The sequence below is a fragment of the Oncorhynchus nerka genome, linkage group LG19 (genome assembly GCF_034236695.1).
Source record: "Oncorhynchus nerka isolate Pitt River linkage group LG19, Oner_Uvic_2.0, whole genome shotgun sequence".
Taxonomy (NCBI): Eukaryota; Metazoa; Chordata; class Actinopteri; order Salmoniformes; family Salmonidae; genus Oncorhynchus; species Oncorhynchus nerka.
In genome coordinates this window covers 15,880,481-15,902,000 of record NC_088414.1, presented here as the reverse complement: position 1 = coordinate 15,902,000, position 21,520 = coordinate 15,880,481, and the positions used below count along the sequence as shown (strand labels likewise).

At 41.4% G+C, this 21,520-nt stretch overlaps 1 protein-coding gene across 5 annotated transcripts in view; it reads left to right on the top strand.

Annotated features, from left to right (window-relative positions):
- The window catches only part of fcho2 (FCH and mu domain containing endocytic adaptor 2), a 98,383-nt gene that overhangs the window by 54,099 nt on the left and 22,764 nt on the right, over positions 1–21,520 (top strand). For 4 of the 5 annotated variants that reach the window (XM_065004748.1, XM_065004746.1, XM_065004749.1 and 1 more), the window contains 9 exons: positions 1,384–1,428; positions 1,755–1,827; positions 2,451–2,475; positions 2,750–2,806; positions 2,891–2,953; positions 3,181–3,354; positions 9,521–9,545; positions 12,456–12,498; positions 12,716–12,795. In XM_065004748.1, coding sequence (XP_064860820.1) covers positions 1,384–1,428; positions 1,755–1,827; positions 2,451–2,475; positions 2,750–2,806; positions 2,891–2,953; positions 3,181–3,354; positions 9,521–9,545; positions 12,456–12,498; positions 12,716–12,795 — 585 coding nt within the window. Of the gene's footprint in view, positions 1–1,383; positions 1,429–1,754; positions 1,828–2,450; positions 2,476–2,749; positions 2,807–2,890; positions 2,954–3,178; positions 3,355–9,520; positions 9,546–11,858; positions 11,907–12,455; positions 12,499–12,715; positions 12,796–17,051; positions 17,069–21,520 lie in introns of all 5 variants that reach the window. The other variant, XM_065004750.1, reaches the window with a different exon arrangement.

The following is a 21,520-nucleotide window of genomic DNA, read 5'->3' as shown; positions in this document are numbered from 1 at the left end:
TACTTATTGAATTATCACTATATGCATTATCATTGGTTTGTGAAGACTGAGATGGAGCCAACTCACAAGCTCTGTGTGTTTTAGTGTGTGCGTGCGCTCTCGCTTACGAGAAGGGCAGATCAGGACACTGTCTGCCCTCTAGGATCAGCATGGACAATTTACCGTGTGTGTGTGTGTGTGTGTGTGTGTGTGTGTGTGTGTATCTGACCGGATGCTGTCTGTTCCTGCCAAGCTGTGTGTGCGTGCGCAACATCCACTACACTGCCAGCAGAGGGTCATTCACCTCGGGCTCGCACAACTACCGTATAACCATGTGACCGACGGTTATGGAAGAAGACTGTCATGAAAATACAATTTAACCGTTTAAATGGTTTTTGTGGAGCAAACTGCTGACTGAATAGCGGACGGCCGGGCATTCATTCAGTTGAGTCCGTTTCTGCGGTAACATGGACTCTTAACAACTTATTGAAACTTTGTTGCTACTTGCGAAAACAAGCTAGTTGTTGTAGCAAATGAGTCGGTTGCCTAGGCAACACCCCCCACAATGTAGCAGCAGGGCATGGATGTTCTAACCCTGTCAATTTGACTGGTAAACTCGCAATGGCTGCCTGGTATTGTCATGTAATAATTTTCATGGTGTTGTAGAATGTTCATTCAAATGATATTAACTGATGTGGCTCATGCAATGGATTTATTTTGAATTTTTATGTCAGTTGAGTTTAATCCACAAATCACGGCACATTGATGGGTGCACTTCCTGCTTTTACTTCCTATGGGTACACTCGCAATGACCGCTAGTCTACCTGTTTTGCCATCATTGACTTGAATGAGGATGCCCATTCTATTAATTATATCTCTTTGTCAGCACATGTAGTCCAGAGAGGAGAAAATGTGCGTTTAAAAAATATATGTTTTGCTGGTTATTACAATGACAGTGGTCATTTGGCTGGACAGTTACTGTCATCTAAAATTCCATGACCGTTAAATGCCAAATTAACCTAACTTATTGTTTCTGTCTTATCAGGAGACTCTAGAGAAGGGATTATTCAAAACTGCAAACATTTCTCCCCAACCCATCGCAAATATGGGTCAAATTGCGTGAAATCAATAATAAAATTGCTAAATATTCTCTCCGCCCCATGGCTTAATGTGTAGAATTGCAGCAAACTTTCTTTAAAACTACCACGTTTTCTCTACGCCCCATGGCAAAATGCATAAAATAGCTGGAAATGAACTCTTAAACGTATTTCACTTCGTTCCCCTAAAAGGCTAGGACTGGCTCTGACTGCATGTGTGGGTCAGGATGTGGGTAAGCAGACCTGTGAGCCACTGCAGCCCCTCTGAATGCCAAATTAACCTAAATGATTGTTTCTGTCTTACCAGGTCCTATTGAGTTTGAGGAGTGCAACACTGCCATCGCCACTGAAGGTAAGTCTCACACACACTCTGCTTTTCTATAGTCTATTCCCACCTCAATGAAACAGGCAAACCAACCCGAGAACTGGATGAAAATCTGAAATAAATGTGAAAAGTCAGACCTTTTTATATTTTGGAAATAAGTGGTAACACTTAGTCTAGATGTTTTAAGTTGTCCGACCTCTTCCCAGCTCAATTGTGATAAATCTGAAGAATTATGAGTGTTTCTAAAAGTTGATGATTTATCACTTTTTTTTCGGTTTGGAGTTTGTCACTCATATTTGTCAAAACAAATGCATTTGTTCAGTCTCACACGCACTCTTTTGGTTTGTTTCTAGGAGCCAAACCCAGAAAGAGAAAAACATATGCGTTCCCTGGCCGCCGGAAAGACAACAAGGACACAGACTCCACGTGAGTGTACAGATTCTACTTTTTACACTTTGAAAAGTATTTATCAAGGATTTGTAAGTCGTTTTTTTATACTGTTAGTTATGTACTTTCCACTGTCTGGGAATAGGATGGGATGGCTTTTAACTGAATGATTCTGTTTCAAATTATCCAAGATAAATTCAAATGATCTTGCTTTTTAATGGTGGTGTCCTGCAGACCCAGGTTCGACTATTTCAAATATCTCAAGTAGTTTCACATATGCGTTTCGAAATACGTATTCAGATAGAATTTGAAAATGCTCATGCGCAGACTCAAATACACTCCCATGTATTTGAAAATAGTATTTGAAATAAGTAATGAAAACTCTTTGAAATAGTAGGCTATTTATAGGATATGATTAGAAAATACGTTTAAATACTTCCAATAGAAGTAGTTGATTTGGCCAAGTTATTTGAAAAATACACAGAAAATACGAATTTAAATAACAAATAATCAATTACTCATGTAACCCAGGTTTGGTGTCCTGATAGATGATACTCCTTTAACTTCGTTGGACTCCATGATAAAATGTTTAACTTTTATGACCATGGCTTTTTTTATGAGTATGAAACTACTCTTGGTTGTTTCTTTTGGCATGTTCTCAGGGAGTCGACAGAAGTTGAAGCTGCTGTGAGTACCCTTTAGTTACATACTTTAAAATGGAATTTATTTGAATGACATTAATTCAACAGTATGTATGATACTGGGTTATTATACTAGTGAATTATTTTGTAGTGTTGTCATCATGCAATAGTATTGCAAACATTTGTCAATTATTGTAGAAATTGTCAAAGTAACGAAATTTGTTGAAGTTATAGTAATCCTCTCTCGCTCTCTGCCTCTCTCACTCTCTCTGCCTCTCTCACTCTCTGCCTGTCCCTCTCTCTTCTTCCCTGGGCTGTAGAATAATGCCAACGGAGCTCCTCCTGGGTACTATGGCACCATAGACTTCCAGAACGCTGTGAGTGTCACACACACACTAACAGCAAAATACCACAGCAAGTTATGTGCATTAAATGACCCAATATTTTGTTGTCTCTTCTAGAATGTCCCCACGGTTGACGAAGATGGCTTCTGTATCAGACCGGAAGACCGTAACGAAAATGATATCCTCCAACACTCCTCAATGCTTTACACTGTTCAAAAACTCTTTGTATTCAAACGCATCTTATCATTCCTTCTTGCACCGATCCCATTCTAATATGCATTCAATAAGATGTAACTGTTGGTTTCATGTTACCGTATCCCCATGAAGCCACTATATTGCCATAGAGCCACTAATCAGTGTGGCTGTGTGTTATGATCTGTTCTGCTCCTTAACCGTGTGTTCCACATGCCAAAGAGAACTCGTTCTATTCATCGAGTGACTCGGAGGACGAGGATGAACCCAGGAAGTTCCGCGTGGAGATCAAGCCGGTGGCGCCCAACAACGGGACGCACCAGAGCCGAGCCACCATCGACGAACTCAAGGCCTCCATCGGAAACATCAGCCTGTCGCCACCAACCACGGTACGTCAATTCTGTAGTCTTTACAACTTAATTTGATAGAAACCTGTTGCTCCACAGTTCTGTCAGAGATTCCACACACATATTGTAGACAGTCACAAACGTTTTGGTCTTCTGTAGCTCAGTTGGTAGAGCAGCATGGTGCTTGCAATTTCAGAATAGTGGGTTCGATACCTGGGACCACCCGTAGGTAAAATGTATGCACACATGGATAAGTTGCTTTGGATAAAAGCATTTGCTTAATGGTGATATTATTATTATTATATATTATGATCACATTTTATTTGTCACATGCGGCGAAAACAACAGGTGCAGACCTTACCGTGAAATGCTTACTTTACAACCCCTTAACCAACAATCCAGTTCAAGAAATATAATTAAGAAAATATTTAATAAATAAAATATAATAAAATAAAGTTAAATAATAATTAAATAAAGTTCAAAATAAATCAAAAGTAACACAATAAAATAACAATAACGCGGCTGTATACAGGAGGTACCGAGTCAATGTGCGGGGGTACAGGTTAGTCGAGGTAGTTTGTACATGTAGGTAGGGGTAAAGTGACTATGCATAGATAAACAGTGAGTAGCAGCAGGGTAAAGACAGGAGGGGGTGTCAATGTAAATAGCCCGGGTGGCCATTTGATTATATATCAGTCAATAATGAAGGAGTCCTCCATACTTGAATACTTTGAAAAGACCAAGAAAGAGATTTGGGATAAAGGAGATCCTATATCCTACAATGTTAAGACCAAGAAAGTACTACCATTATCACTTTAGGCATGTACATACAGAACAAATTTATTCTGATCTGTATCCTACCTAACTCCATAAGATGTTTCCTCTGTACACTTCATCTGGACCCATTCACTGACCTTAGTATTTTTGCCTGTCTGAGGAGCAGTACAGTTTCTGTCCGTCTGTCTGTCCCATCTCCTCTCTAACACTAGGGGGCAACAGTACATTGTATTTCACCTGTAAGTTCTGGGAAACGGGTACTTATCAAAAAGCTCTCCTGCTGACAAACATTATTAGACAGTCACTGTATCATTCATATTTGAAAGTCGTTCCTGAGGTATTCCGTTCTTCCTGTTTGGACCATTGTCTCTTTTCTCTAAGATGAGTCACTAGAGACACCTGTTTTTTTTACCCCATCTGCCGATGTCACACTGTGTTGAAAGATAGAGCTAGAGGTGGTGTTCTCTGTACTTTATGACCCCCACCCCACAAGCGTCTTGGGACTTGTCAGAAGTCAGTCCTGCCGATCTGTCAACTTCTTTCTGTAGCGTCCAAACAGTTTGGGCTACACACTATACCCCTCTGTGGAAAGGTGCGTATCAGTTGTACGTATCACAACGTATCAGTTATTTTTCTCGACGATGCCCACAGGCCTGACGAGACTCATCTGAAGGTCTCCCGGTTCCAGTTTTTTTTTTTATGGAAGTAGTGTGTTTATATATGGAGACTGTAAGGGGTTAAATATATGTTTTTGTTTTTTTATGTTTCCTGATCTTTCTTATATCTCTCAGATATAGGACAGACACTTCAGAACAAACTTCCTTTAGATTTTTTAGGGAGGGGTATCTGTTGTTACATGTAGTGAATCTGTTATTCAGTGCATTTGTATGGGCTAATAGCAACATGATCTTTGGTATAGCATTCTTAAAACAATTCCATATAGCTTAGACTGTTTAGTGCCAAAAATAAAGGGTTAACACTTTGACATGTGTTTGTACGCTCAAACCGGTGTGATTAGAACGCTTATTTAGAACGTCCACTTACGATTGACGCAACAGTCAGTGTTTGAGCTGGCCATACAGTTTTTTTCACAGAAACATTTTGCACAGACAGTCTTTACAACGTTGTGTCCTCAATGTGAGCCGTTTATTTTTGGATGCAATGTTCAGACATTCACAGAAGTAGCAACAGCATAACACAATTAGTCGTAGCGCTGGGGAAAGAGTGACCTATCACAGGCGGTCATATTTAGCTAACTCTCTGGTGACAGAAACCATAATATGAATTAGCTAATAACAATTACTATTTACAATTCATCACACCACAGGTGACCTCACCAGTGATCTAAATAATTGAGTAAACCACTTTTCTTTTTCTTTTTTTTGAAGTTATTAGACAATGTGTAGTTGTGTTCGCTGCCATGTTTTGTTTTTTCGTGTCAACCAAAGATTAGAAGTTACAAGATGAGTTGGGTCTGTTTACAGTATGCATGTTGAAGGGGGTGTGTCGTCTACCATCATTCACTTCCATCATTCATTCAGTTTACTTGAAAGTTGAGTGAACCATCCTTTCACCTCATTTTGTTATAACATCTTTGGCCAGATTGCATTGTAAACATGGCACCACACATAGCTGGCAATTAACTTAGCATTAGCTCATCATAATCAGTACAACCTTCAAAAAAGTATTTTACACACATCATACAGTATGTGTCCATTACAATCTATGCAAAATCGGAATGCATGACTTATCACCAGTACTTGAAAATATGTGAATAAAACAGTAAACACATTATGCTCCATACATTCATACGGTGTGCTACAGAAGAAACGTCAACACAATGTTCAGAAAATATAATGATAACGTAATAAGGCACTTTGATAGGAACGCACACGTCCAAAGTTATTTATTAGTAGTGAAAGCAATGCGGGTGCCAGCCGGAAAATGTGCCGGGGAGGAAAAAGTTTGTGCTTGATCTCTTGTCGAAGAGAGAAGTTTGTCCGGCTCAGTAAAACCTCAAAGCTAAATTTTCCTCAACAGTGAAATGGGCTACTTCTATGTGAATTAATGAGGAGGCGGAACACACCTCAATTCAAACTGTTGTTAGAAAATAAAACTTGTTAGAAATTAATTTGAAATTGGTCAGTTGAAACGTAGCCTATAGATAATTAGCAGGCAGCGTGCCTTGGTTTGAATGCAGCGTGGGTGAACTGTCCTGTTGCGTAACAATCACATTTTGGAACAGTGAGTGCATTCTGACATCACGCACATAAAAAGAAAAACTCACGCTGGGGACGACCGTTAGAGATATTTGGAACTCACGCGTGGAAAGGTTAAATAGATTTTTTTTAAATAAACGTTTCCTGATCTTTCTTCCATCTCTCAGATATTGAACAGTCACTTCAGAACTTACTTCCTTTTTAGATTTTTGGTGAATTTTTTGGTGAATCTGTTTTTTGGTGAATCTGTTATTCAATGCATTTGTATGGGCTAATAGCAGCAAGGCCAAACATCATTTTAATCAAATGTTTCTGTATATATTTTTTAATACTTCAAAGAGTCTTAAAATTCAAAATCAAAGAGCTAAATAATCCTTGGTATGACTTTCTTAAAACAATTCCATCTAGCTTAGTAGAACCGCCCCCCCCGGCTTAGACGGCAGCAGGGATGCCGCTTCTGTATAGTTAGTTGCGTGGTGTTACACAGTAGAGTCAGTAGACAAACACACACCACTTCACCCTGCTGTCACATCATGGCATGGCATGGCATGGGATAGGAGGCGCTGGCATGCAGAGACTGTCAGAGCTGCACTGCACGCAAAGCCTGGCCTGACCTTTGACCTTTCTGCCTGGAGTTGCTCTCTCCGTTCAACCTTAACTGACTAGCCATAAAATCTCTCAATGTCTGAGCCTCTGTCTCTCTCTCTCCGTCTTTCTCTACCTGCCTGCTCAGGTTGGAATTAGCGACTGCCATTAAACTTCACTACTATGTGCGTGTTTGTGTCCGGTAGGGGGCACGCTCAGTGTGCTGAGTCTAAAAGAGGTCGTGTGAGTCCCCCCCCCTCCCCAGGAGAGGAGTCCTACTGCTCACTAAACAACTGTCACGGAATCTCTCTTTATCATTTTCTCATTCACTCTGCCACGCTCTCTTTATCTCTCTCTCTATTGGTCTTTTGCGCTCTTGTTTTATTAGGGTCATTTTGCTTCTTGGTTTGGACATTACTTGTATGTGATTATTTATGCACACTTTATAGGGTTTAGTCGCCCATTAAATGTGACAAAGTGTGTAGAAATGTTTTTCCAGGTATGTGTTATTCATACAGTTTGTTTTAAACAGAGTGATTCCACTTTGGCGAAAATTCCTAAATTTATGGATAATTTATTGATATTTTCTAAGCATTAAGGAGTATCTTGAGGAAAAACATTCTATGGCTTTTCCACGGCCTGAACCTCTGACTTGGTTCGTTACAAATAATATTTTCTCAGTCCAACAACAGAAAACAGCAACCTACTGTTTCTTTTTTTTCTACTTTGTCTTTCAGCTAAATACTGGACTATTCCCTCCATGTTTTCTCTTTTATCGATACCTCCTTTAAATCTCTTCACCATTTTTTCCCCACTTTAATGTTGAAGGAAATGTTCTGTGCTCAAAGTTCTTAAGTTAAAAAAATCTAGGTGACGAGACGAACATTGCATCTGGTGTGAATTATTGAAGACACTTTCCTTTTCCTTCTTCCTCCCCATTCGTTGCTGTTCGTCTTTCTCCCGGTACACTTCTGTGCTTTTTGTGTGCCTGTGTATAGAAGTCTTGATAAGGTGTGTGTGTGTGTGTGTGTGTGTGTGTGTGTGTGTGTGTGTGTGTGGAGATCTGTAGAGTTTGTGTTGCTGGCTACAGCTGTGATTGAACCCATTTGCTGCTTAGTGCCTGTGGGACTAAACCCTGACCTCACAGCGCTATGGTGGTTTAACGCTTTAGCTGCGTCCCTCTAAACCCCCTTCTGGTTCTCTTCCCTTTTTCCCTCTCCTTATCTTTTTCAGTGTGTCAATAAAGGCTTTATTGGGATTGATGGTCTTAGTTTCCATTGGGTCACACAAAAGTACATGCAGATCTTCTGTTGTTTGCCACGACAACTGGTTTATGTCCTCTGTTAGGGAGCTAGACTAGCAGTGTCGGTCTGTCTGTCTCTCCCTCTGTGTGTAGTGCCTGATTGATCACAGTGCAGGGTTAGATACTGTGTCCTGTCTGTTCTGTGCAGCTGAATCCTTCCCCCTGGGTTTAATGTGTTATGTGCGTTTGAGGCTTAATCCCGTGATTTACTGTCTTTTAACACTGGTGTGAAAAAAAGTTAATAAAGTTTCCATGTATCAATTACACAGTGTACAAAACATTAAGGACACCTGCTCTTTCCATGACAGACTGACCAGGTGAATCCAGGTGAAAGCTATGATCCCTTATACATGTCACTTGTTAAATCCTTTGCAATCAGTATAGAAGGTAGATGAAGGGGAGGAGACAGGTTAAAGATGGATTTTTAAGCCTTGAGACAGTTGAGACATGGATTGTGTATGTGTGCCATTCAGAGGAAGAATGGGCCAGACAAAAGATTTACACAATGTGCCTTTGAACAGGGTATGGTAATAGGTGCCAGGTGCACCAGTTAGTGTCAAGAACTGCAACGCTGCTGGGTTTTTCACACTCAACAGTCTCCCAGGTGTATCAAGAATGGTCCACCACCCAAAGGACATCCAGCCAACTTGACACAACTGTGGGAAGCATTGGAGTCAACATGGGCCAACAACCCTAAAGAACGCTTTCGACACCTTGTAGAGTCGGTGCCCCGACAAATTGAAGCTGTTCTGAAGGGGAAAGGGGCATTCAAATCAATATTAGGAAGGTGTCCTTAATGTTTTGTATACTCAGTGTATACTCTTAACTGTTTGGGACAATTTGGGGGTCTTGCGAGTACCATGTCACCACTGATAAATATAGCCTGTACCGCACATCTCTGTTTTTAGGAAGTATAATTCAGAAAGTAAGTTATTACTCAAGTGTTGATTCTTGAAGAGCAATACATTGAGGAACTTTGTGCTGTCATTTTAAGTAGGTCTAGTTTCAGTCCCTGTAAACAGGCAAAAGTGAATTGACACCTACTCTGCTCAATATCTGTCCTAAGGCTAGGCAGTACTTAAGCCACGTCTTAAAATAATTTATAGTCTGTGATAATGACATCTAAGTACGGATGCTTTTCAAGCACATTCCAGATACAAACATTTTTTACATACGTTACGGTATCCACTTCAAATGTACTTTCCCTGATCTTTGGTTTGTTCTAGATTTGCTAGGGAGTCTTTTTTTTGTGGAGAATGAGGGCTGAAGTTCAGTGTGTGTAACTTATCTGTGCTGTAGTTAATTAGTGTGTTTATATTCTCAGGGTCAGATGCGAAGGAATCAATCCAGTGAGTATTTTATTTTACACTCCTCTCTCTCTGTGATTCTGTCTCTCTCGCTCTCTCTCTTTCCTCCTCTTCTGTGGCTGCGACCAGGGGGCTACCATTTGACTTTTCAACTTCATTTTTCTTAGCTCGGTCATTTTTGAAGAGGTTCGCTCTTTTTTTCTCCCAAAATCCTAGCGACCCTGCCAAAACCAACACATCCCCAGCGAAAGTAAACATAGTTTGTTTTTTATGTGTGTATTTGAGAAATGACTTCCATTCCCCCTCTAAGCTACGAGTAAGATGAATTGCTTAATTGCTTGTTTCTGTTTTGCATGTCAGAAATTATATTTTTCCTCCTGCGCTTTGGCAACAATTTTGTATATTTTCCTACGTTTGATTTTCTGCTTGGACAAATTAGTGCTTGAACAAGTTAATTAATTTTCTATGGAGGAATGCAACAAGTCACGTAGTCTCAAACTGTGAACTCACTATGAAGTATTAGTGGGGGTTAGCAAGTAAAGAATGAGGAAAGAATAATATATTAAGTATATTATTTATACATTCTATACATGTACTGTATACATTGTTCAAACCCCTTGACTTAGTCCAGCCTGAATTCAAAATGTTATAAATATATTTTTAAATATCTCAACCATCTACACACAATACCCCATAATGACAAAGTGAAAACATATTCTTAGAAATGTGTTATTTTATTTCTTATTTTTTTAAATGAAATACAGAAATCTCATTTACATAAGTATTCACGCCCCTTTTCTATAACACTCCAAATTGAGCTCAGGTGCATGCAATTTCCTTTGAATCCTTACAACTTGATTGAAGTCCACCTGTAGCCAATTCAATTGTTTGGACATGATTTACAAAGAAACACACCTGTCTATATAAGGTACCACAGTTGACAGTGCATGTCAAAGCAGAAACTACACAATGAAGTCCAAGGACTGGCTGTAGATCTCCTAGATATATCTGGGGAAGGGTATGAAACAATTTCTTGAGTTGTGAAAATCTCCAAGAGCAATTGAAAAAATATGGAACTACCCAGATCCTGCTAGAGCTGGCCGTCCGACCAAACTGAGCAACGGTGAAAGAACAACCTTGGTCAGGGAGGTGACCAAGAACCCAATGACCACTCTGACAGAACTACAGAATTCCTTGGCTGAGATGGAAGAACCTGCTAGAAGGACAACAGTATAGCACTTCACCATTCTGGGCCATATGGGAGAGTGGCAAGATGGAAGCCACTCCTATGAAAAAGGCACATGTCAGCACGCCTGGAGTTTGCAAAAATGCACGTCAAAGACTCTGAAAGCATAAGGCAACGGATTCTGTGGTCTGATGAGACAAAAATGTAACTCTTTGGACTGAATGCAAAGTGAAAAAAACAGGCATAGTTCATCACCTGTCTAATACCATCCCTACTGTGAAGCGTGGTGGCAGCATCATCCTATGGGGATTATTTTCAGCAGCAGAACTGGGAGACTGGTTAGGATAGAGCATCTACTAAATTATAAACATAATAGGGGGAACAGTGAATGGAGCCAAATACAGGCAAATCCTTTGAGAACCTGGTTCAGAGTGCAAAATACCTTAGACTAGGGCAAAGATGTAGTTTCCAACAGGACAATGAACCCAAACATACAGCCAAAGCAATGCTGGAATGACTTCAGAACAAGAATGTGAGTGACCCAGCCAAAGCCCAGAAAATCTGTGGAAAGACTTGAAGATTGCTGTTCACTGCCACTCCCCATCTAACTTAACAGAGCTTGAGAAAATCTGCAGGTAAGAATGGGAGAAAATATTCATATCCAGATGTGCAAACTGATCAAATCAAATTTTATTGGTCACATACACATGGTTAGCAGATGTTAATGCGAGTGTAGTGAAATGCTTGATATAGACATACCCCAGACAACTCAAAGCTGTAATAGCCGCCAAAGGTGCTTCTACAAATTATTGACTCGGGTGTGAGATATTTCTGTATTTCATTTTCAATAAATTAGCAACATTTTCTGAAAACATGTTTTCACTTTTTCATTATGGGCTATTTTGTGTAAATGGGTGAGAAACTAATCAATTTTGAATGTGATATGAATACTTTCTGAAGGTTTAAATAACATCACTTTATGATCCCTTTATTCATATTTCCATCATATCAAGTTATAGTTATAAGTATTTTATCCATTTGATAGAGTTCAGGCTAATCCTCCAACTTTTTGAAAGAGTTTAAGAGTGATAGTTCAATCCTTAAGACTGTTACTGGGTATATTTGGTAGAGATAAGAAATTGATAGCCATGTGTTCTACACGTGCTCAGGGCTTTTAGGAGTGTATTCCACCCCAGGGTTAGGCTCTCAGATGCCAGGTGAGTACTATGTACCTCTCTAGTTAGTTTGACCTCCCACCACCACGCCAGGTAGTCCTCCTGACCTCCACCCCAGTCCAACTGCCACAGCCTAGGCTAGAGGACCATACAGTACCTTGGCTTGTTCTGTTCTCTACAGCTAAAGCGAACATAATAACAATGCTATTAGAAATTCTTCAAAACTAGAATATTCTAGTTAAAGCTAGAGCTTTGCTAACACTATGGATATGCGGCTTTGTGGCTATATTTGCCACTGTCTTAGAGAGGATACACGTAAGTTTAAGTAGTTTGATGTAGATCTGAACAAATATGTGTCCAAGGAATGTCTTGCTGGTGGGAAACCTCTGCTTCACATAGCACCTAAACACACATTCTAGTTTGAGCCACGCAGCGCACTGCAGCCCTGTCCTTTAACATGGGCTCTCTGCAGTGTGTGTTTTATGTGCGTGTCTGGTTGGGTATGTATGAGACAGGGTTTTCCTCTGCACCTATGTAACCTTGTGTGTGCCGAGGTTAAGTCTGTAATTTGTATGTTCTTTCCTCAACCAGGCGATGAGTTGGGAAAGACCAGGATTCCAGCGTCTTTCAACGAGTAAGTTGATGTCCCTTAACTTTCACAGTTAAAAATGGGCTCAGAAACACTCACAGTAAAAGCTCCTTGACTGACACCCTTTAGTGCCCTTCTCTCACTGTTTAGTAATTGCTCTAATTTCCATGTCTCTTTCTATCCCTACCTCTCCCTTCCCCCTGTCCCTCCCTTCCCCCTGTCCCGCGCTCGCTCACTCTCTTGCTCTCTGTCGCTCTCTCAGCAGTAGGCCTGCTTTCAATAATGACCTTCTCTCTCTGGATCCTTTCGGCCCGACCCTGGGAGGCTCCTCCTCATCGACAGGTAAGCCCCGCCCCTACCCACCATGTTTTTCCAGAGCTGTATAAACAGAGTTTCCTGTGGGTGGCTGGGCGAGTTCGGTGCCAACCATGGGGTTCTGTGTGTGTGTGTGAATACATTTATTTATTTAATATTTGTATTTTTTTATACTTTTTACCCCCTTTTTCTCCCCAATTTTGTGGTATCCAATTGGTAGTTTACAGTCTTGTCTCATCGCTGCAACTCCCGTACGGACTCGGGAGAGGTGAAGGTCGAGAGCCGTGCGTCCCCCGAAACACAACCCAACCAAGCCGCATTGCTTCCTTGACACAATGCCCACTTAACCCAGAAGCCAGCCGCACCAATGTGTTGGAGGAAACACCGTACACATGGCGACCGTGTCAGCGTGCACTGCGTCCAGGCCCCCCACAGGAGTCGCTAGTGCGCGATGGGACATGGACATCTCTGCCGGCCAAACCCTCCTCGAACCCGGACGAAGCTGTTCCAATTGTGCGCCGCTGCATGGGTCTCCCGGTCGCCTTAGACCACTGCGCCACTCGGGAGGCCCTTGTATATATTTTTTTATGATCTCAGTCGGGGTCTGAACTTATTAGAATAGTAGAATGCACAACGTGCAATTAAAAAATGTGCTTGTGCATCAGCAGTTTTTCTCTTGTAATGTCAGTCACTAACAGTCACTCAATTAGCCATGTCAGCTAACAAGTGTTAGATTAGTAAATTAGTCTAGCCAGTTAGTCTAGAAATTATATCTGATACCCACCAGGCATGTAGGGCATATGCCCAGGAGCCCTGACCCCCAGGGGCCCCCATTTTGATTTTGGCAAAATGTGTGGAATTGCAGGAATTTATCTTTAAAACTGCAATGACATCTCTCCACCCCATGGGAAAATGAGTAGAATTGCATGAAACGTGCTTTAAAACAACACATTTTTCTGCAAGCCCCAAAGGCAAAATGTGTAGAATTTCAAGAAATTAACTTTACAACATAAATGTTTCTCTCTGCTGTCAAGAAGGGAGTCACTATATATATTTTGTGTTAAAAATGTTTTTAGACCTTTCATTATGGGGTATTTTGTGTAGGTGGGTGAGATCCAAAAAATATATTTAATCCCTTTTGAATTCTGGCTTTAACACAACAAAATGTGGAATAATTGAAGGGGAATTTGTACATTCAGAAGGCACTGTGTATAGGGAGGAATGGTCTATGATCCCTCCCAATATGTTCTCCAATCTTACAAAACATTTTAGAAAAGAGCTTAGTCCTCACAAGGGGAGGGTGCCAGAGTATTGAAGTATTGAGTGCCGGAGTATTGAACACAGGGGTGCCAATAATGTTTACCCATATCTTTTTATATTTTTCATTACTTGCTTTAACAAAAATCAAATTTTATTAGCAATTGTGTTAGTGTAAAATAATATCATTAAAACATATGTTTTGCATGTAATATAGCTCATTATTTGTAGATTTTATTTTAGTCTTTTTTTTCTAATTTATTTTTGCTCATTTATCGAGGGTGCCAATCATTTAGGTCATGTTTTCACTATCATCTCAGACTACTACTGATACAGACATAACCCCACACAGCTCCACAGGTAGGCCAGGCAGTCCCCTGCAGAGCTCAACAACATTAGGAAGCTCCTACTGTGTACACATTACACATTGACATCAGTCTTCCTCATACATATCTTATGTTGACAGGGAACTCTCCAGTGCTCATGTTTTGTGTACTGTTTGTATTGGTTATGAGTTTTTAATAGATGTGACTTTTTATTTGTTTAAAATTTGACTTAAAAGGTTTCAAGTGAGGAGGTTTTGTTCATACCTTTATTTTGCGGTGTATTTAATTTAGAGATTTTTTGTGTGGAATTCTTGTCACAGTTTTGATTAGTATGCATTTGGCTGTCTTCAAATGTGTGTGTGAGGGGGGGGGGGTTGTACTTACAAGTATGTTTACTTTATTTTGCATCTCATTTACATCCCACTTTTTCTTGTTCACTCTGTCCTGCCTCACTCCAGTACAGATATGTGAGAACCTGTTTTTTTTAGTGGCAAGGTTTATGTGGTGTGGTGTGACTATCAAAACCGTGTGTGTGACTAAGGCTGTTACGGTGACCGTATTACCACTGGCGGTCACGAGTCATGATGGTAGTCAAATTCCACATGACCGTTTAGTCATGTTTAGGAAGGCCACCAAAAATTCTGAAATTTCCATCCACCAACTACAACATTTTCCGTCAAGATAGAACTGCCAAAGGGGGCGGAGTTGCAATCTACTGCAGAGATAGCCCTTCAGAGTTCTGTCACGATATCCAGGTCTGTACCCAAACAGTTTGAGCTTCTACTTTTAAAAGTCCACCTTTCCAGAAATAAGTCTCTCACTGTTGCTGCTTGTTATAGACCCCCCGCAGCCCCCAGCTGTGCCCTGGACACCATATGTGAATTGATTGCCCCCCCATTTTATCTTATGAGTTCGTACTGTCCTACTGCTAAACAGGGGTGCCTAACACCCCGGCCATCCTACAATCTAAGCTAGATGCCCTCAATCTCACACAAATTATCAAGGAACCTACCAGGTACAACCCTAAATCTGTAAACATGGGCGCCCTCATAGATATCATCCTGACCAACTTGCCCTCCAAATACACCTCTGCTGTCTTCAACCAGGATCTCAGCGATCACTGCCTCATTGCCTGCGTCCGTAATGGGTCTGCGGTCAAACGACCCCCCCCCCCCCCATCACTGTCAAACGCTCCCTAAAACACTTCAGCGAGCAGGCCTTTCTAATCGACCTGGCCCGGGTATCCTGGAAGGATATTGACCTCATCCTGTCAGTAGAGGATTCCTGGTTGTTCTTTAAAAATTATTTCTTCGCCATCTTAAATAAGCATGACCCATAAAAAAAATGTTGAAGAACAGATATAGCCCTTGGTTCACTCCAGACTTGAGTGCCATTGACCAACACAAAAACATCCTGTGGCATATTGCATTAGCATCGAATAGCCCCCACGATATGCAACTTTTCAGGGAAGTCAGGAACCAATTTACACAGTCAGTTAGGAAAGCAAAGGCTAGCTTTTTCAAACAGAAATTTACATCCTGTAGCACTAATTCCAAAACGTTTTGGGACACTGTAAAATCCATGGAGAATAAGAGCACCTCTTCCCAGCTGCCCACTGCACTGAGGCTAGGAAACACTGTCACCACTGATAAATCTACGATAATCGAGAATTTCAACAAGCATTTTTCTACGGCTGGCCATGCTTTTCCACCTGGCTACCCCTACCCCGGCCAACAGCTCTGCACCTCCCGCAGCAACTTGCCCAAGCACTTCTCCTTCACCCAAATCCAGATAGCTGATGTTCGGAAAGAGCTGCAAAATCTGGACCCCGACAAATCAGCCGGGCTAGACAATCTGGACCCTCTTTCTAAAATTATTCGCTGTAATTGTTGCAACCCCTATTACTAGCCTGTTCAACCTCTCTTTCGTATCGTCTGAGATCCCTAAAGATTGGAAAGCTTCCGCGGTCATCCCCTCTGCAAAGGGGGAGACACACTAGACCCAAACTGTTACAGACCTATATTCATCATGCCCTGCCTTTCTAAAGTCTTCGAAAGCCAAGTTAACCTCTTGCCTCTAGTTGGGACGCTTGCGTCCCAACTAGAGCTCTGGAAATGCAAATGCGCTACGCTAAATGCTAATAGTATTAGTTAAAACTCAAAAGTTCATTAAAATACACATGCAGGGTATCAAATTAAAGCTACACTCGTTGTGAATCCAGGCAACAAGTCAGATTTTTAAAATGCTTTTCGGCGACAGCATGAGAAGCTATTATCTGATAGCATGCACCAATACACTACAACAGAAAAGCACAGCAGGGGACGTAAACAAAATAATTAGCATTTCGGCGTTACACAAACCGCACAATAAAATAGAAAACAGTCATTACCTTTCACCATCTTCTTTGTTGGCACTCCTAGATGTCCCATAAACACTATTGGGTCTTTATTTCGATTAAATCGGGCCATATAAAGCCAAGATATCGTTATATGTAGACTGTGTGATAAACGAAAAAAACAGCGATTTCACAACGTAACGTCATTTTTTTAAATAAAAAAAATAGACGATAAACTTTCACAAAACACTTCGAAATACGTTTGTAATGCTACTTTAGGTATTAGTAAACGTTAATAAGCGATAAAAATCATCCGTAGGCGATGTAAATATCATTAGCTGTCGTCTTGGAAAAAATTTCAGGAGAGAGCTCTTCCGGAATGATCTGGGCGGAGACCGGAGGTAAGTCGTGCCCCTCTTTCGGTTCAACCAAGAATCAAAGATGATGACAACATGGGGATGCTGTGGGAGTTGAATGCTCGGTCTTATCTAATTCGGCTCACTGTTAACAATTGCTGGAAGTGGCGCAAGGATATTTATTTCCATTTTCTGTGATCAGGTTTTCCTGCGCTTTCCGATGTAACGCACGTTATGTAATAGCCACAGTCGTGATTTAACCAGTTTTAAAAACGTCCGAGGGTTTCCTATCCACACATTCTAACCATATGAACGTACTATATTCCTGGCATGAGTAGCAGGGCGCTGAAATGTTGCGCGATTTTTAACAAAATGTTCAAAAAAGTAGAGGGTCGACTGAAGAGGTTAACAAACAGATCACCAATCATTTTGAATCCCACCGTACCTTCTCCACTATGCAATCTGGTTTCCCAGCTGGTCATGGGTGCAACTCAGCCACACTCAAGGTCCTAAACGATATCATAACCGCCATCGATAAAAGACGGTACGGTGCAGCCGTCTTCATCGACCTGGCCAAGGCTTTCAACTCTGTCAATCACCGCATTCTTATCGTCAGACTCAATTGCCTTGGTTTCTCAAATGACTGCCTCGCCTGGTTCACCAACTACTTCTCAGATTGAGTTCAGTATGTCAAATCGGAAGGCCTGTTGTCCGGACCCCTGGCAGCCTCTATGGGGGTGCCACAGGGTTCAATTCTCGGGACGACTCTTTTCTCTGTATATATCAACGATGGCACCATTGCTGCTGGTGATTATCTGATCCACCTCTACGCAGACGACACCTTTCTGTATACATATGGCCCTTCTTTGGACACTGTTATCAAACCTCCAAACAAGCCTCAATGCCATAAAACACTTCTTCCGTGGCCTCCAACTGCTCTTAAATGCTAGTAAAACTAAATGCATGCTCTTCAACTGATTGCTGCCCGCACCCGCCCGCCCGCCCGACTAGCATCACTACTCTGGACAGTTCTAACTTAGAATATGTGGACAACTGCAAATACCTAGGTGTCTGGTTAGACTGTGAACTCTCCTTCCAGACTCACAATAAGCATCTCCAATCCAAAATTAAATCTGCCAAACATACCCTCGTAAAACTGAATATCCTACTGATCCTTGACTTCGGCGATTGTCATTTACAAAATAGCCTCCGACTACATCCAGTTTGCTGAGTAGAGTATCACAGTGCCATCCATTTTGTCACCAAAGCCCCATATACCACCCACCACTGCGACCTGTCTGCTCTCGTTGGCTGGCCCTCGCTACATATTCAACGCCAAACCCACTGGCTCCAGGTCATCTATAAGTATTTGCTAGGTAAAGCCCCACCTTATCTCAGCTCACTGGTCACCATAGCAACACCCACCATATCACGTGCTCCAGCAGGTATGTTTCACTGATCCCCAAAGCCAACACCTCTTTGGCTGCCTTTCCTTCCAGTTCTCTGCTGCCAATGACTGGAAGGAATCTTAATTATTATCTTAAATCTTAATTATTTTGCCACTATGGCCTATTTATTGCCTTACCTCCCTAATCTTACTACATTTGTGCACACTGTATGTAGATTTTTCTATTGTGTTATTGACTGTACTTTTGTTTATCCCATGTGTAACTCTGTGCTGTTTTTGTCACACTGCTTTGCTTATCTTGGCCAGGTCGCAGTTGTAAATGAGAACTTGTTCTCAACTGGCCTACCTGGTTAAATAAAGTAATGGTAATTAGGCTACTCCAAGCTCTGATGCTGCTCATGGTAATTAGTAGCCTACCAAACTTGCTAACTGCCTGGTACTCAGCACTCTATTGTCACTCTAATCACTCTGACATTAATGCAAATGTAATCGAAAATCTAATCAAACACTTCATGAGAGCCCATGAGCTCATGTTGCACAACATTTCTATAGGCTATGCAATTGTGTGAGAAAACAGAGTGATGGCCTCTATTAAAAAGAGGAGGATCCCATAGGCTTTCTATAGGCTAGGCCTACTATATAATTTTTCTAAACTTTCCTAATATTAAGCACATTGCTTCTCTTTACAACAGGAGTATAGCCTACCTGGCTGGCATGAAAATGATCCACGGGACAGTCACTGGCTGACAAAATTTCAAGACCGTCACAGCCCATTGTGTGACTGGCTGTGTGTGTTTTCATATAGAGTGACGTTACTGCTGATCCATTGCCTGGGCTAATCGTAATCCACAGTTAATTGCACCTAGTTTGGGTCAGAGGGCTGGCTATAAGGCCCACTGGCACGTATGCTGTCAAACACTATCTCGTTACTGTCAAAGGTCTTAGCTTAAAAGCCAAAAGAGCAGCATAAAGTTCCCTGGTTTAAGATACTGTGATGCTTTTTAAGCTCTCTCTGTACAATGGAGGCTTTTCCAGGCGATAACACATTCATCACATTCAGCTAGCCCTGACTGAACTGCAAACAGTTCATTTGAGAAACATGTAAGAATTTATAGTTGTTTGATTATTCAGGGGCTTTCCAACTTTGAAGTTGGTTCTTTTGCTTTTTGTTCTTTTTGTGTCTTATTTTCTGGGTAAGATTTGCAGTTTTGTGTTTGGTTTGGTTGCTGTGTTATTGTTTTTTTTGCTATCTGTATGTGTGTTTATCCTCCTCCTTTCTCCTCCTTTCACCCCTCCTCCTCAGACATTTTGTCTTTTCCTCTCCATCCCTTTATCTCCTCTACACATTAACGAGTCCCCTGTCATTCTACCAGGGTAGCCAGGTAACATCTTAGCTGCCCCTCTTTAGAGCAGTATGGTTGCACTGTACTAAATAGTTTTCCAAGTATCCAATAGTTTTTCAACTGTCTAACCTCACTTACAAATATCCTTTACATGGCATCCGACATTCAATTCAATTGCTTGTCGTTGCTTGTCGTTGCACAATTGTTTGTGTTTTTTGGTGGCATTTTTGGTTTTTCAAATGAACACGTTTTGTGTCAAAATTTGCTTTGTGTGTCTCTCTCCAAAAATCCACTCTGTTATCGTAGGATTTCATAGTTATGAGTTGTAGCTATGTTTACTTTTTTTCAATCAAGCCAGTGAGGAAGATAGCTAATTTAAACAGTGGTAGATTTTAAAGGCCCTGCTAAGCTTTGATAAGCTGAGAGCTCTGTGTGACGCTGTGTGTCTGCAAGGTGTGATGACCGAACACCAAACAGTCCGAGTAACTGAGCTCCCCTCAACCAGCTGTAATCCTCTAACACATTTATTACCCACAACCAACCCTTCAGTTACATTTTAAACATGTCAGGCATTCCTATCATAGCCTGACACTCACATTGCCTAATGTTGCGCAGAGATGGCATTTTATTGCAGTTCACAGTGAACTAAGCCTGGCTGTCTCATAGCAGGGTTGGATTTAATGTTTCAATGGTTTAGATGGAAACCATTTGTTATTATCATGAAAGTCACTGCGTGTAAGGATTATAAAGCCTTGTTCTTTGAATTGGTGACAAAAAAAAGAAAACTACGCTACTGGTTTGTTCCAAAAAATGTTTTACCTTTATTTAACTAGGCAAGTCAGTTAAGAACAAATTCTTATTCTCAATGACGGCCTGGGAACAGTGGGTTAACTGCCTGTTAAAGGGCAGAACGACCATCTCCTAAAGTTGATTCAGCTGCAGGATCGGGGCACCACCAATACAGAGCTTGCTCAGGAATGGCAGCAGGCAGGTGTGAGTGCATATGCACTCAGTGAGGCGAAGTCTTTTGTAGGATGGCCTGGTGTCAGGAAGGGCAGCAAAGAAGCCACTTCTCTCCAGGAAAAACATCAGGGACAGACTGATATTCTGCAAAAGGTACAGAGATTGGACTGCTGAGGACTGGGGTAAAGTCATTTTCTCTGATGAATCCCCTTTCCGATTGTTTGGGACATCCGGAACAAAGCTTGTCCGGAGAAGACAAGTTGAACGTTACCATCAGTCCTGTGTCATGCCAACAGTAAAGCATCCTGAGACCATTCATGTGTGGGGTTGCCTCTCAGCCAAGGGAGTGGGCTCACTCACAATTTTGCCTAAGAACGCAGCCATGAATAAAGAATGGTACCAACACATCCTCCGAGAGCAACTTCTCCCAACCATCCAGGAACAGTTTGGTGACGAACAAAGACTTTTCCAGCATGATGGAGCACCTTGCCATAAGGCAAAGGTGATAACTAAGTGGCTCGGGGAACAAAAAAATATATATTTTGGGTCCATGGCCAGGAAACTCCCCAGACCTTAATCCCATTGAGAACTTGTTGTCAATCCTCAAGAGGCGGGTGGACAAACAAAAACCCACATTCTGACAAACTCCAAGCATTGATTATGCAAGAATGGGCTGCCATCAGTCAGGATGTGGCCCAGAAGTTAATTGACAGCATGCCAGGGCGAATTGCAGAGGTCTTGAAAAAGAAGGGCCAATACTGCAA